Below are 17,427 nucleotides of genomic sequence, written 5' to 3' on the forward strand. Positions count from 1 at the left end.
AATAAGAAATAACATGATAGCAAAACACCTATGTGAAAAATGAACTGCTCCATCCCCCTTAACAGATGAGGGACCAAGGCACAAAAGTAAAGCCAGAAGTATCTGTGAGTTTCCAATCAGTCCACTTCATTACATACAAAAGCCTCAATGACCCACCTAGGCATAACATTTTATATAGCCCAAAGCAGAGTTTTATTTACAGTCGTGAGTTCCAAGCAATTCACAGCAAATCCTGCTTCAAGCACACTACCCAAGGCACCCCAAACGTAAGGAAGAGACAGCTCCTCATCTGACCTATTTAAATGAAGATATATTCAGCATTTAAATAAAAACAAAACAGAATGCCACCTTTATTGTGTCACTCCATTTTCAGGTCATGAATATTCAGTTTATAAGGAAATAAATATCAATTTGCCAACCATAATTTCAGAATTTTGACTTGAGCTTTAGCTCACAATTTTGCTTAAGACAGGGAAGTGAAAAGTATAATTAACTTTTTCTTCTTAATACAAAGGGAAATACAGATTAATCCAGAAGCAATTGACAGGTGGGCCAAAGAACTGCTGAAACGACTGGGATGAGGAGGTGACAAAGCACTACCCTCCTCCTCTCCCTCTGACCTAAGCTGGACACACTCAGTGAAAGAGTAACAGCACTTTTAAAGTAACAATATACAACTCACATGTTACATTAATCCTCTTTGAAGCACCCAGCTTATAGCTCCACACTATAGCTCCATACACATTACCAAATGTCAATTAGACCAGCTCAAGGGTAACAGATACAAATCAGAGAGCACACTGGAGATAAAACAAAGCCAATCTTAAATGGCTTATCCCTTAGGGATTAGAATTTCATTTCAGGTTGACTATTTGCTGTCAAAGTAAAAGAAATCATTGCATTAACACATCCCATAGCTACAGGGTAATTAAATTCACAAGTGATTGTGATAGAAGGATTAATTTAGTCATTGGTAATCACTAGTAACATTTCTATGCTTTATTTAAATTACACAATAGATTGTCTTTATTACACTTCTTTGACAATATCGTTATTATTGAAGTATTACTGGTTTATTATCTTTTTTAATAAGCATACAGTGCTCACTAAACATTTTCGGGTAGGCAGCACAACCCTGCTACCAAGTACCAGGGCCACCTCCCCTACACACAATAGGGAAGAAGTGACATAAGCCAAGGTGAACTTTCTGGGCTACTGGCCCAAAGTATTGAGGGCCTATTGTTCTAGATATATTAGAGTATAACTTACATAGTCTAGAGAACTGGAAGAGAAAAGGCAAGAAAAAAGGCAAGAAAAAACTCAAAGAGTTTAATAAGTGAAAGAAAACAAGAAAAAAAAAACCACCCAAGTGATTTGAAGGCAATCATTCATCACCTCCTACCTGCAGACCAATGCCCAGCCAGTCTCCGAGCAACTGCTACTGTGGAAAGACTACCCCCAAGGTTTCTTGTTGCTGAGCATGATGCTTTATGGCATGGAATATCCCTCTGGCCAATTTGGGTCAGCTGTCCCAGCTGCATCCCCTGCCAACCTCTTGCCCACCCCCAGGCTTTGGGCAGAGGAGAGGCCAAGAAACAGAAGTCCTTGACACTGTGCAAGCACTGCTCAGCAACTGCTAAAACACTGGTGTGTTATCAACACTGTTGTAGTCACAGATCTAAAACACAGCATCCTATGAGCTGCTACGAAAGTTAAAAAACAATTGCTAGCTACCTAAGAACATGAGTGGCAGAGGAAAAAATTTAATTGGACCTAATTACATGTTTAGAGCATATTTTGGTTTAATAAAAAAAAAAAACCACAAACAAAGAATCTACAGTTGCTTTGCTGGAAGTTAGTTTGCTGGAAGGAGCCAGAATTTCTTCCACAAGCAAGCTGGAAGTATCTAAAGGGAAATTACCACCCAAATTTGAGCATCATTTTTCAATGCAGCCAAAGCCTTACTCATACCTCCCACTGTAAGATCTAAGTTTAAAAAACAAAACCAAACAGAAATGACTGCCAATTTTCATCTTGTTTGAAAGTTATTTCTAAAAAGGAAAAAACCTATTAAGAACTGTGCACATATTTTCATTAAAAATGAACACACATGTTCTTGTTAAATTTCAATCAAAAAGAAGAAAAACCAGATGTTTTGTCTGATTTAACACCTATCAGTTTCCTTGCAAATTATGTAACAGAGCAGAAGTTTAGAACAACAAAACCTACAACAACACAGAAGGGCAAACAAGTTTTTCTACGCACCTTGTGACAGTTCAAACTGCGCAAAAGCCACGTGCACAAAAGCAAATTTCTTGCAGTTCAGTCTGGCCAGATGAAATTGGTCCCGTGCCTCCTCCGGATCTTGAAGACTGTAAAGACAGCATATCAATAGTTACACAAGGTGAAGAGCCTGAGTAACAAGGATGAAGTGCCATGTGCTGGCTGATGGCTTTAGATAATTCTGGAAAAGCAATCCATCTATAGCTAAAGGTTTTCCTCTTCCTGAGAGCCATTAGTGAAGTACAAATAAGCAAAGAGTCCTAAAAAGCTAATAATTGAAAGATATCATTCTGACTCTTTCCAAAAACCAGAATGTGCTCAAACCTGAAGAGAAAGATTAAGGACTCATTCTTTGTCACTGCTGATATTATTCCTCAAAATATGTAGATATTTTCCCTCAGAACACCCACCAACCTGTACAGAGCACCCATCTGTAGCCCTTCCAGGCTACATGCTGACACTATCCAGAGAAAAATCTCCATTATTCTAAATGCATCCACTTCTACATGAAGGAGGCTGCAAGGCAGGGGGACAGGGAGGAGATTGCTTTAGAAACACCAAGTGTGGAAAAATGTATTGTATTAATCAAGTCAGAAGAAATATTATATACATTATTAGTTATTAGTTATATTCTACAGCAATATGGTCACAAAGTTTCTAATCTATTAGATTAAAGCAATACTGAACTCCAAAATTTTGCTAGAGGTTATGAGCTTTTCTACACTGAAGAGTGTCTGCAACTGTACCAAAATTGTCAGATTCCCTTAGCAGAGATGTAGGTCACTGAAGAAGTTCTTTCTGTTGGTACATCTGTAATACCATACCTATACAAAACCAGGACACAAGAGCATTTATCCAATAGCTACCTCTATTCAAGGATTCTATGGGAACATCAACTCCTTACAAGATGCATGGAATTAATTCCGTTTTCCCCATAGTCCTAGGCAACACAGTCTTATCAGCTAAATTTCATAGCACAAGGTGGATTTAAGTCTGTTTTCTGCAGACACACCAGAAGTAGCAATGGCAAACAGTGTATTTCAGAACCGTAGAGATTGTGCCACAAAGTCCAGACAAGATACTTCACATTTAATAGTTGCTTTACTTTTACAGAATTTTAATCCTAGTTTTACATTCAGCCATAGATTGCTAAGTAGGACACCTGAGATACTTGCACACAGTACGCCAACATTTAAGTGTTCCAGGGAATCTACAGCTTAAGTAAACACTTGTCAAGATATAAAAGGCCCGAATCTATATCACTACAAAATAAACATTATGTTCCAATGGAGTCCCTCACCCTTTTTTAATATATATATATGTGTGTGTAAGAAAAAATAAAAAAAGAGTTTTTATTCGCAAAATCTGCGATCAAGAGAAATAAAGGGATTTCTTCCAAAATTCCACCCTGGTTCAACAGGTAAACAAAGACAGTACTTACAAGTGGGGATGATGAAAAATTTATGACAATGACTTGAAAAATAAACACAGAAAAATACAACACGGAAAGCCAAAGAAAACATATTTCCAGTAGAATTCTGTGGAATTAAGAATGAAAAAAAATCTCTATCATAGTTTAGGCATGTTACTGGACTCCAGTAAGTTTAATAAACTCAGCTCTGATCATCCAAAGCCATAGGACAGGCAAGAATAACTCATCTGCAGGCAAAGTCAGAGTAACAAACACTAAGCTGTAACATGTGAATTACATTCACTTTCAAAAAGCATGTTAAAATTTAAGTTCCTGTAGAAAGCAGCAATGACTTGGATAGCAATATGCAGAACAAGACCTAATGTTAGCAACAGGCATCAAGTGCCACACACTTGGTGGCACTGTGCTACAGCCAGAAGCATTACATGAGACCAGGCCTGGCATAGTTAATGTGCGATACAGATAATCAATCACAGATGCAGCTGGCTGTTCACTTTTGCCTGGTTCAGAGTATGTTCAAGGGTTCTTCAAACAACCTCAGTACCATAACAGGTCAAAAAGTTTTGGAATAGTCAGGCTCCAGCTAGAGAAGATACCATGAGAAGACAGGTCCAGTGCCAACAATGAATAATCCAGCTTTGATCAGAAGAAAAAAGTGTTGATGCCAATAGACATGAAAATCTCAAGCTGTTGTCACCGCTTCCGAAGTCTGTGATGCTCTCACTTGCTTTTCCTGTTAAGTGGAACATTTGGAAGAACAGCAAACAGAACTCCACTGTAGAGCACCTTTCTTCTCTCACCAAAGGCAGTACCACCAGAGCACCTATGTATCAGTGTTACTTTATTTGCAATAGCTAAAAAAATAAATCAGAAGCACTCTAGGAAGTCCTGAGATTACATGATTTTCTTTAACAGAAGCTGAAACTGAGCAGAGACAAATAGATAGTACTAGACTGACAGCCAGGAGCAGAGAAGGTAAGTCTGAAGCACCAAGGAAATCTCAAACACCAAGAAAATTACAAGCAATAAGTGAACATGCCAAACAAAAGATCCAAACAAAAGATCCAAATAACCACTCATGGATTAATTTAACCTTAATCTCCAAAGACTACAAACAAGCAACATTATTGTTGTTTTTTAGATCTGATCAGTCAAAAGCAATTTCATGTTCTGGTGAGGTTACGTGTGTAGTTCATAAATGTAGTTTCACATAAATAACTGACTTTATATTATACACCACAAATGCATAAGAAAACATTAGTTTATAATACATTATTAAGAACTGGCTAATCTCTCAAAGTAATTTTCAAATGGGGGACCATTTAGGAAGATACAGCAAAATTCCATTGGGATTGATACTATGTCAGATTTTGGTGGGTACGTTTTTAAGAGGGGTTTGGGAGTGGGTTGTTCATCTTCTTTTAAAAATAATTTTCATCATCAAGTCAGGAAACATATGACTGATGGTATTTGCCAATTAAGATACAAAGTAGAAGACGAAAAGAGCAGATCTGAACTACCCAGTGAGCTAGGTAGATTCTACAGTAATGCTGGTTACCAACGCAGAAGGTATTTTAGTACAGCTATAGAGAGTGCATTTCAGTAGTGAAACAAGATAGACTACTCTCCCAAGAGGGTCCCTGAAGGCTGTAGCAGTGAAGCAACTGAAGACATTTCAGTGGGACACTGCAGTTACAACTGTTAATAATATTCCTGCATTCTAGCATTAACAGGCTACTGACAGTGCCTTCAGTTTTGCTTTCTGCAATACAATACACACAATACCGAGCACAGTTCTAGTATCCATTTAAGAAGTATTCACCTTTAAAACCATGTTTTAAAGATCAAATGGAAAGAGGTCCAAGAGTTTTAAAGTTATTAGGGATGTAGGAAATAATCTTTCTGAACTTCAACTCCTACTGCACGTAACAAGATAACAGATGTGACTTGATAACAGCATCCAATCACCATTCTAGAAAACAAATTCTGGAAAGTGAGCTGGAAGCCCATGTTACACAATGTCTGTTCTGAGGGAAAGCAGCTAAAACTTTGAACAAGAATGCTGCCACTCAGTATCTTTAAAGACAAGAGGTCTTTCTGGAGGATATGCTTTACTCCTCTTACACAAAAACACCTTACCTCTCCAAGACACTAAGGACTCACAGCAGGTCATTATTAACTCCTGCTTGTTTCTCAACAATAGATTCAACAGATTACTTCCATTGTATACTTTTAATAAACACTGATGCAGCAATATCCATGCAAATGACAGTACAGACAAAGAAGTAGACCATATCATAACACAAGATCAAGCCACCTGCCAAAAAGCCAAATGGGAGGACATACAAGAAACAGAAAGAGACTAGCTATATGCACTGGAGGATCATCTGCTCAACTCTAATTGTTAAGGATTGCTGCAATGTTAAAACATAGCTCTTCATCGAAATATTCGCTGTCACAGTATTTCAAGTGACAAAAGAACTCCTTATGAAAAAATTAAATTATAACCCTGTCCCAATGTATGTCTGAAAACATCTGAACAACCACACTGTTCAAATTTGGATTGAAGAAAGCAATAAATGGCCACAATCAAAACTAATTTCATAAGTATAGAATGATGTTCTGAGACATTCTTCCTACCCTAAGGCAGCTACTTAATGTAGCTGGGATGCATCTTTCCTAGCAAGGGAGAAAGCAGACTAGACAAGGATACACCACTATGGTTTGACTACGTGGATTAGATAATAGCAAATTGTCACAGCCAAATCAGTTATAGAAGTCCACAGGGAAATTAATCCTAACTTACAACATACACAGTTTAATACACAGAATATAGTTACCCAAAGTTATATCAGATTTCACCCATACAGCTTCTTCCGAGATCAAATATAAAGCTGAAGAAAAAAAAAAAAGGGTCTCATGCTATTTTCCCATGTACCTTAGAACCCAGAAAAAAAAAATGTGTTAACATCTCTGAATCAAATAGCTCTGAACAATCATGTTTATTAGCACATACAAAAAAATGCAAGCATTGTGCAGACAACAGATAAGCTGACTAGCCAAAGCTGCTCAGAGTTTCAAGGAGTCAATATGAAAACATCCCTACTCAAAATGATAATTCGTTGCAGAAACTACTACTGAAAACGAACTATTTTTATCATCATTCAAATTCAGAATTCTAAATGATGAGTTCTTATATCGAAAATTGAAAATTTATACTTACGCTTTCAATTCAGCAAATCTCACAAGGATGCGAGCATAGCTCTCATCTTGACTATGCTTTTCTGCAGGTAATGCAGTCACTGCTTGACTGTAGCGACCAATGAGTCTATTCAGTAGGCTAACATCCATCTGAGGAATACCCTTTTTCTCTAGCCTAAGCAAAAAACACAGCCAATCTTCCGGATTATTTGTTGTCATCATTATTTGATTAACAGTTCCAGAGTTATCTGACAGAAAAATAACACAGGAGATTGATTAAAACTCCAGAAAATATGAACAGAAGAAAACACTTTTTATAAGCTTTCACATAAGACTAGTGAGTTGTTTTGGGGTTTTGTTTGTTTGTTTTACACAAGATTAGAGCAACACAGTTAACTAAAGAAACAAGGAGAGATGAAATGTATTTTGTGGTCATTGATACTGAAGAAATGCTAAACCTTAAATCCTCTCGGTTAACCTAGACTAAGAGTGAAAGAGCCATTAAGATCAGTTGTGTAAGTGACAACAGAGTAACAAAAACACATACCTGTTGTATCAGCTGAGATTTTAGTACAGTTAAGTTCATCTGTGATATTGTCTTCATTTCTGTATTTGTTTTTCAAGTCTCTAACTCTATTCATGATTGAAGCAATTTGTGGCAATCCTCTTTCACTTAGGTCCTCCTCCTCCATCTGCAGACACAATGTTTAAAACCAGTGAAGTTACTGAAGAACCCTGTTGCAGCTCACCTTAATTGGAATTACCACAGGAAAGCCTCTCGTGTATATTTTGCAGATTAATTGAGACTCAACCACATTATGTAACACAAATACTCTATTAAGCCTTTGTCAATGTGGTTATACAAGTAAACTTCTTAGCAGAAGCCAACGTAGATGAGCAAAAGGAATTGGTACTTAACTGATCTGCCCACATAAGAGTCCGTGCTTCACAGTAGCCCTTTCAATAAGGTATATCCAGTGTTCAAATAAAATGGGGGTGGGATATGTTGCCTGAATAGCTATGAGTCTATCGTATTAAATCACATCCTGAATCCATAGATTAAGATGGCTAAGAGGCAGTCCTCCTAACCATAAACTCCTGCCACTTCTCTTGAATAAACAGCAATGGAACAAGCATTTGTCAGACTTCATGGTGACCTGGCTCAGGGACAAATACCAACAGAAAACTACATAAAGAAAGGGGGAAAGCTTTTATCTTTTTGCTTGATGTTTTTCCTGCACTCTCAACTGTGTCACCATATGGACAAGAGAAAGGAAAGGCAGGAAGGAGAGACTTTCATTTGATGACACCTCTAAGGCTGGGTTAGACTACCTTAGATGTGTCACCCCACACATACACCTCCCTTAAACATGAACATTTTTCATATGGAAAGAAAACTTGATACTATAAACTTGAAGTTTTAACAATAATATTTCCGATCACAGCTATAACTTACAGTGGAAATAATAAAAGTTTCAGACATAAGAGATACTTACAACCCATCTTTTAGCATTACTTCCCCTCTGTAACAGTCATTTTTTTATTTAACATAATACATGTATAGTTGGACAGTGAGATGTGCTCTGAAAAATATCAGTCTGTTCTTGTTATGCCTCAATTTTAACATTATCCTTCTCTAAAGTAGCACTTAATTGAAATGTGGTGCACTTATTTACACTACTGGGACTCTAAATCAAACATTTTAAATAGTTCCTTGTCCTAATGCTCACAGTTTTGCCATTGCAAAATTTTACCACCTAGATGTCTATCTGAAAGGACTCATTCTGAGAGATTACACAAGCCACTGAATACAGGTGAACCAGTAAGGGATATGTTACAAATTACTATACTACATTGCTTGTAATGCATAATATTCAACTTTTATATTAATTCCTGGCTGGAATGTCTGCTTTATTAAGGAATACAATCAAACACAAACTAAAAACTGATGACGGAGGGAAGGGAGGGGAGGGCTAGCCAGGAGACACTAATAAGATGAGGAAAGTTCACACAGGAAACACCAAAGACATACCTACACAGAGTTTCACAGCCTATGTGCAGGCTGGGAGAACTCTAAAGCAAATTCGTGTACTTTGTCAGCTACTAAGAATTATCTCCACATAACTGGAGTAATTTGAGGCTTAATAATGTTCCTAATATTTACTTTTGTAAGACAGAACTATGTATGTTTAACCTTTCTATATTCTCTCTGTTCAGGAAGGGCAAACCCTTGTACGTATTTCCAAAGAACAAGCCATATTATTTTTTCAAAGGATATGATATCATCACTGATGTGGGTGGCAGCTTACTAACAAAAAAGAGTTTTCTTTACTCAGAGGTATGCTATACAAACCTGTCTCTGTATGCCTACATTTGACTCTAACACCTTGCAAATTCATTCACTATAATTCAATGTGAAAACTAAATTATAAAGCTTCATTCCAATCAACATTGTCTTGGAGAAGCATCAAAAAAATTGGCTAGAAGTGGGCAAAGTCATAGATAAATATCTAACTCCAAACCTCTGCTCTCACAGTTAGCAGTGAAGACAGAGAAATATTTCAAAATTACCACTGCTTTTACACATAAACTAAACCAAACAATGAATAATTCTGGGTAAGCCTTAGCGGAATTAAGGCTGTGATGAGACAGGGATGAACTATGCATCTCTGCCTGAAAAGAGTTCAGGAGAAATAAACAGTATCAGTAAGAAAACAAATATATACCAAACATAAAAAAAGATACACTATGCATCTACAGCATTATTTTGCACAGTGTGTGACAGTAAGAGGACCGAGGGATCTGCTCACCACAAGGAAAAGATCAGGCACAGCCTTGCAAGTTTAATAGACACATAAAAAAAGATATTCTGGGTGAAAAGGGAGGTCCAGCAGAGCTAGGATTCTTCCTAAAAAACAAGCTAACTAGGTAAAAGCTTACAAGATCCTACCTAAGTACAAATCAAGGTAGAGTGCACACAGGTTTGTTAGAGTGCACTGAAAGAGAAGAACAAACGAATGTAGGGAAAAATGTAAAAACAAAGTTAAGGTAAAAGTGAGTATCACTGAACTTGGTATTTTGGGAAACTTGAAAGACTTTTTTTAATCTTTCATAACAGTAGCTTAGCTGTTAAATGCTATACGTAAGTGTTTGCAATCATTTATTAAGCTGTTAATTTAAATCTAGGTTTTCAGTTGGTTAACATGTCTAAATAAATGTAAGAAGCATTATGCCCCTCACCCTCAAGTCTCCACACAATGGTACTCAAAACTGATCTGTTGACTGTAAGGGTCTAACTTTCAGATCAACACAGACTAGCAAAGACAGCAAATTAAACTATAGTGAAATTATAACTGTCCAACACTTCATTAGAAGACTTAAGAGCTTCACCAATCAATAAATGGTGAAAACCACTGCTATAGTAAAATGTCTGTTGGGGATACACAGAAAGCTTGGAGGTTTTTCCAGCAGAGCTAATAAACACATTCAGCAATTTCAACAGACCTAGAACAGGCAAGCGCTTGTGAGAAAAATGGCATTTTTTCCTCTTATTTGATACTTTCACTCTTCATCCACCTTCCCAGCTCACACCCCCTTCGCATCACAATAATCAATTAATATTCTAAAACCCATTAACACAAGTTTCCATATTCCTTACTGTATGTGCACATCTGGCAATCTATCACAGAGCTGTAGTTACTTCCTAAATTATGTAGCCAAATCTGTACACCAAGAGCAAACAGACTTCTATATCCTCTCCGTTTAGCACAAGCTTATCCCATCCTGATGATCCCCTTCCTCCAGATTCCCCTACTGCTTTAACAAGTGGTATGTGCCCAATACACATCTAGTAGCCAAAGTTCAGACTACAACAAAAGCCAGGGGCTCAAATTCTAACAGCTCCAGGACATAAAGCCTCACAGAAAGAGACACCCTCACAGGCTTTATCTCTGACAAAATTAGTCTTCTCTTCCTCTTCACAGCCCCTGTTCCTCCACAGGAGTTACTATAGGCAATTCACAAAAAGGAGAAAGACCTAAAACCAGAAGTGTTCTGCATGTATATCTCCATGAAGTCAACACAAGCTACGATCCCGTTACCAACCTTCATTTATTCTGTCTAAAAGTTTAGCATGCAATGTTAATCTAAGCTCCTTGCCACAGACTACAGCAATTAGTTGTCACAGCGGGTAAGGGAAAAAGAATGCACATGCTGTTGTGTTCAAAGGGGTATTGCCAAAGACAAGTGACATCTATTTGTAAGTTTCTAAAAGCACATGGATTTACAGGTTTAAAGACTTTTTTTTAAGGAACTCATGCCAAATCCTCAATGCTATATCAGTTTATTATCAACTGAAATATAATACATGGATCTAGCTGAGAGAAGAATCTAGGCAATCTAAGAATCGAGGCAATTCTTTTCTCGCCTACAACAAAAATCTTTTACATTTTCCTGAAACATAGATTAACATGGGAAAAGCTGTGATCAATGCTCCATGCATCTAATGAACAGGAAAATTTTAATATTAAAAACTCTGGTGAATTAAGTGCATATCAAGGGGATTTGACTTCCCGATTATTGTAAAGTTGGGCCCAGAAACAGGGAAGGTAACGGAGTCTGGACAGATTAAATAGGTTCAAAAAAAGACTAAGTTTATTTTTATAGTGAATTGTTGGTCTTTGATCCTTTTGTACTCAGGTATAACAAGTCAATAAAAAGTTGCTGGAAGGCCCAGAGAGATTAGATCTATTTTAGATTAATTATTGAAAGAGATGTAATTGAATGGGATAAAGTAAGTTCATCCACCTCTAATCCCACTATCTAAAAACTAAATCTGGCACCACTTTCAAGAAGCCTCACAATTAATTTTTAGAGTACTAGTTGTCACAAGTTTGCGCTTCTTTGAAAGCGGCAGACTCTCGGCTTTCATGAAGCAGAGACCATAAATCAGAAAGATTTTCATGTTTACGAGCTTGCTTATACAGCAGAAGCAGGCACATTTCATGTTCTTCCTGTATTAGAAATGTCCCACCAAGAATATTAAGTCTGCTCTTGTCTATATAGAGATGTTGTTTTAGTAGGTTCAAAACACAGGGTTTTTTGTGTAAACACCAAGATTTAGTCTGGCAAAAGCACCATGTACATTACCACTATCAAAAGGTCTCAGCATCACTTTAACAACTGTTGGAGTCTGGTGAGACATTCTACACATGACTTCATAATATCTTTGCAGAAAAGCAAAAGCACTAAGTTCTGAAACTGGTTCCTTCTTTCATTTACAAAATGAAATATTTCCAGCTGTCTAAGAAAAGGAGAAGCAAGCATACCCCAAACAGGGCTGTAAGACCTATACAGAAGAAAAACCATGAAAGCTAGAGACAGCACGCTAAATCAGCGTTATCTGAAAAACAATTTTTCTTTCATTGAGCCAAGACTAAATAAGAAAGAACCCTCCATTTTTATTAAAAAAAGAAGTCCATTGAATAAATTCTAATTTCAGTGCTCATTTGGAACTTCCTTTAATATTGGTTTCTCCCTAAAGCGCATTGGGAAAAATCTTAGGCTGTTGTGAGACTGGCTCTGTAAACTATCCCATCTTTTGGAGATTATGTTGCTAAAAATTACAAAGGTGATTACTGTAGCAAAGACCATTCACGTGCCATTCTAAAGATGATACTTATTAACTTCACAGGGGAAAAAAAAAACCATCCATCTCTTCATAAGGAAGATTTTGGTACATATTGCAGTTTTACCTTCGATAAATACAGTAGAGGGGGCTACAGGAACTCAATACTCTACATCTCCTCTTTATGGGATATAAGGATATCCTTAAAGATCTGTCCTTGAACTGTACCCATTCCCTCAAAGTATGGATGAAGTCAGCTTCTCCAAAACTTGAAGCACCAAGAAGATCAAAAGACATTTACCTCAGGTTTAGGAATACTGCGATCTCTCATTACAACTGTAATTGCTAACAATTCCCAGATGCATTTTTTTTTTTAAACACAATATTTATATTTTCCTCACCAATGTAAAAGGTTCATTATTCTTTTTACACTGATAGCCTGCCAAATGTAGCAGACCAAAAAAAAAAAAAAAATCATTTTTTTGCATAAATTTGGTCTTAACTCTCATCAATAGATGTCAAACTTACATTGCTGATGTGTCGCTCAACTGTTCAAGGTTCAACGTGTACTATATGGAGAAAACCTCTCCTGAAGAAAGGATATGCCTTGTCAAAAAGATAATGTGGATGAGGGTCAGACTATCTCAGATGATCCCAAGAATCCAGCAAAGGCAAGAAACGTAGCTCTCCATCCTGAAGAAGTTCCTACGTATCAAAAATTGAATGGTTAGGCATTGAAAAGTAAATGAGTATCAGTATACCCTGTAAGTTTGTCTCATCTTCATGACATCCCAGAAATATAGTTTTCATTAAATCAATAAAACTATTCCTAGTTAGTAATAAACCAGTACAAAAAAGCTCAAAGATTGCTTTTGCACTAAGGGCAAGCACTTCCAAATATGTCAGCTTGTTATAACATTTACAGATAAAAAATACACTGAGGGCATAATCACCTGTGTATTGCCATGATTTGCAACTAATCTTTCTACTCATGCCAAAGTAAGTAATATTCAGAGTCTCATTTTGGCTTAATCTGCTGCATGATTACTTTTAAAGAAAGCATTTGCCATTTAATTCTCTGTGTGCAGCATGTTCAAAATCTGACAAGACAGCAAAGATCTAAAATAGCAACATGCTCTTATATATGCATTCAATAGGAACTGAGCTTCTAATTGCAATGGCTACATGGCAACACATTTGAGATCTAGAAAAGTCATACAAGAGAGGAGGTTAGAGACAGGGAAGCAAAGAACAAGGAGAACATGTATGCAGAGATCAAGAAGATAATGGAACAACCTTTAAAAAAAGGCATAGTAAAGTAACTTCAACCCCTCATACAGACCCACTAAATAAGCAGCCAAGGGACAGAAACTAAAAGAGCAGTATATGTTGTAAATGCATGAAGTGGCAGTACCAGTTATCCATAGGGTTTCACGTGTACTACACCCAAAAATATTTATTGATACTAAAGAGAAATAATAGCATCCAGTCTTGCTACGTTACATTATTTGTTCAGTTTCTGAATAGAGCCAGATGCAGTTTTTCCTCAAATGCAAACTTTAAGAAAGTATGAAAATACTTTTTAATTATTGACCAAAAAGGTACCTTCTTCCTATCCCTGGAATCTGCTGAAATATTGCAACTGTTTATCAAAGGAGGTGTAGATCGCAGCAAAAAATTTAAGCAAGCACCCAGGAGCTTGCCTGGCTTTTTACCTCCAAGTGAATTGATCAGCCTAGTAAAATATATTTATATTATCCCATTATTATATTTATTATGTATTATTATTATATATTATTGTATTATTATTATACTTTCCTTATACCCCCAGACCATTGTGGCTACAACTGTTACATTAAATATGTGTTTAGATCTGTTCCTATGGTCTGATTCAAGTGTCTACTAGTGTCAAAAGACTATACGTTGAAGAACTTTGAGTTAAGTCCTCTACTGTGTGTAGAAGAGGTAAAAATGCCACCTCTAAATCAGGAACTTCATCCATGCATATGTCTTCTGGTGCCTTCCTTTCCTATGCAGGAAGATCACACACCAACAAGAGGGGAAAACTAACTGTAGCCTTCATCTTCTGCAGTATTTGCATTATTCTGCAGATGTATTCCATTCATTATTTAATAGCACTCACCATTTAAGCAAAGATACACATGCTTGCTGATAGTACAGCAAATGCTGTCAGTTACAGGAAGTAGAACTATCTCCAAGTGCAGTTACATCAACATTGCCAAAATACGCTACAGTACTACCAAAGACCCTTCCTGAACATTGGATCTATTACACAGACATTTAAGTGCTTAGAAGTTCCTGCCTCCGAGATCTTGCCACCGCGGTTCAAGGCAAATAAGAATGGAAACATGCAGTAACACACAACCATCTTCAGAAACACATGGCATTCTCTTTCATTCATCCAGTTATCAATTATCATTCTGTAGGTATTACAGCAGAAACTAGTCTTTGTTACTCCTTTGAAGGAACAGATACCAGCTTTCATGGAATCATTTAGGTTGGAAAGGACCTTTAAGATCATCAAGTCCAACCATTAACCTAACACTGCCACATCCACCACTAAACCATGTCCCATGAGTTTAAAACCCATGGGAAAGCAGAAAGCAGATCTGCTTGCTAAACAATACAAGCTTTTAGGTTAAAGTCTAAAGAGTAAATTGCAATGGTAGGAACGTGAAAGAAATCCTGCAACTTTTGCTTGCTCCAGACAGATGTTAAAAAAATGCTGTTGCTAGAAAGCATCAAGCTAAATTGTTCCAAAAGCAGTCACCAAAACCTGAATTCAGATGAGTGGCAAAGTCCTCCAAATACTCTCCAACTTCAACTCCCTTCATGTCCCATATGACATCCTGATTACAAGACTGGGTTAAACAATTATTAATGAGCTGTCCAACTAGACAGATTTGTTAACTCACTTCTAACCTGCTCCCTAATGCAGCCACTAGTACAAGTCTCTCCTTTACACAGCCACTATTTCCCAAAATACATGGAAACATGGTGTCTTTGAAGCCACTACCCAGGCTTTAAAGAAACTATATGTGTGCATAATCTTTGTTTGATTTTGTTTACAAGTCCTAAAGCCTAAATCAGAATTTCCTTAAAGGGAAACAAAAACACTCAACATTAAAAAAACCAAACAAATATAATTTTAAACAGTTAGCAACATTAACTATGAATATAAATAGAAAAAAATAGAAATTCTAGTGTTAGCTACAAAAAAAGACTTAAAGATACAAAACAGGGCTAATCAGAAAAAGGCTCAACAGCAGAGAAGCAGGTGAGCTACTGTAGCATAAACAAACTAGATGCTGTAGGGCATGTAAAAGTTACCAAGAGGCAGGGAAGAACAGAGCAGCACACAAACCCACTGAGACACAACTGGAAGTTCTGAAGGCTTAAGGATGTAGCCAAGCAGGGACAAGGGACATAACAGAGAGTAGTTTTAATTCAGGGTATCATTTCAGGAATAGCTATTGCTTTATTACCTGCACTAGCGAGAGATGAATGGATAACACGTTCCAAGACCTTTCTCTCCTTTTCCCTCTCCTTGCCCACATACACCTTCCCATTTCCAAAACAATTTGTGTAAATTAGTAGCAAGCACAGGTCTGCTTTGTGTCTATTTCTAGAAAGTACTACTCCTCAGCCTAACTGAAGATAACTTGCACGATGGATTGATATCCTCACCCAATTACATCTTACTACATGTTGCCAAGTCTGCAGCCAGAATTTCTTTTCCCTTTAGTTTCATAATGTGCAAAACTTAAACAAGAAGAAAAACAAACAAACAACACCCCACCACTCTCGAGATGCCTCATCAAATTCAGGTTAAAAAACAAAATCGCAGAAGAGGAAGGCAGGGAGAGAAGGTGGTGCGGCAGATGAGGCGAGAGACACCGGGTTTTCTCACCGGCGGGGACGGCGGCCCAGCGGAGCCGCAGGCCCCGTTCTCCGCCCAGCGCCCCGCCGGAGCCCACCCCGCCGGGCCGGGGCAGCCGAGGAGCCCGCCTCACACACCCCCGCTTCCCGCAGGCCTGCGCCGGGCCGCGGCGGGGAGCGGAGGGCGGGGCCGGCAGGAGGCGAGGCGAGGCGAGGCGATGCGATGCGAGCCCCGCGGGCGCCGCCGCCGCCGCCGCCACACACAGCCCAGGGAGCGCGGGCTCCGCCGCCGCTCAGCGGCTCCACCGCTAGACGCGCACCCCGCCATCCCCCGCCCGGCCGCACTCACCCCCGCCGCGGGCTTCTGCTTCAGCGCCGGGAGGAGGCTCCAGCCCGGCGCCCGCGCCGCTCTCGGTTTGAATATCACTGACGCCCAAAGAGCCCGCCTCCCATTGGCCAGAACGGCTGATGGGGCAGGGGAGGAAGCGAGCGCTGATTGGCCGGGGGAAGGAAAAACAGCGGAGCCCGCCTGCCTATTGGAGGGGAGCCGTGGCGGCGGCCGCGCGGTCCATAACAGTCACGGCTCCTTCCCGCCCCCAGCGCCTCGTGGGGGTCCTAGGTGCTCGCGCCGCGCCCCGCTACCCCGGAGCGGGCGGGCGCTTGTGCGCAGGCGCGCTGCGGAGGGGCGGGCGGTGGGGCCGGCGGTGGGGCCGTTGACCATTCCGGCCGCTGAGGGGGCGCTGGGGCTGCCACCCTCCGGTACCCCCTTCCCCCTAGAGCGGAGAGGAAGGGTCCGCCGCGCTGCCCTGCAGGGAGAAGCTGGAGTGAGGGGAGGGCGGGAAGGACTTCCCTCAGCGGCGGTGGCGGGTTGTTGCCGGCGGCCCGCCGTGCGCCTCTCTTCCCTCACGGGCTCTGGGGAGCGGTGCGGGAAGGCTCCCGCCCGAGCGCTGGCCAGGGGCGGTCGAAGTAGGCTCCTCTCCGCCCG

General features: G+C 39.3%; 1 protein-coding gene across 8 annotated transcripts in view; it reads right to left on the bottom strand.

Moving 5' to 3' along the window:
- TTK (TTK protein kinase) overlaps positions 1–16,908 on the bottom strand; it is a 46,079-nt gene extending 29,171 nt beyond the window's left edge. For 5 of the 8 annotated variants that reach the window (XM_087775375.1, XM_087775374.1, XM_087775370.1 and 2 more), the window contains exons 1-5: positions 16,792–16,908; positions 13,071–13,247; positions 7,464–7,608; positions 6,939–7,164; positions 2,266–2,372 (exon numbers count right to left, since the gene is read on the bottom strand). In XM_087775375.1, coding sequence (XP_087631501.1) covers positions 2,266–2,372; positions 6,939–7,164; positions 7,464–7,608 — 478 coding nt within the window. In that variant the 5' untranslated portion in view covers positions 13,071–13,247; positions 16,792–16,908. Of the gene's footprint in view, positions 1–2,265; positions 2,373–6,938; positions 7,165–7,463; positions 7,609–13,070; positions 13,248–16,048; positions 16,282–16,473; positions 16,587–16,791 lie in introns of those variants that run through there. The other 3 variants (XM_087775373.1, XM_087775372.1, XM_087775371.1) reach the window with 3 other exon arrangements.
- Between the last annotated feature and the right edge of the window lie 519 nt (positions 16,909–17,427).

This window comes from Nipponia nippon, unplaced genomic scaffold (assembly GCF_047370975.1).
Source record: "Nipponia nippon isolate SJK-2023a ecotype South Korea unplaced genomic scaffold, ASM4737097v1 scaffold_4, whole genome shotgun sequence".
Taxonomy (NCBI): Eukaryota; Metazoa; Chordata; class Aves; order Pelecaniformes; family Threskiornithidae; genus Nipponia; species Nipponia nippon.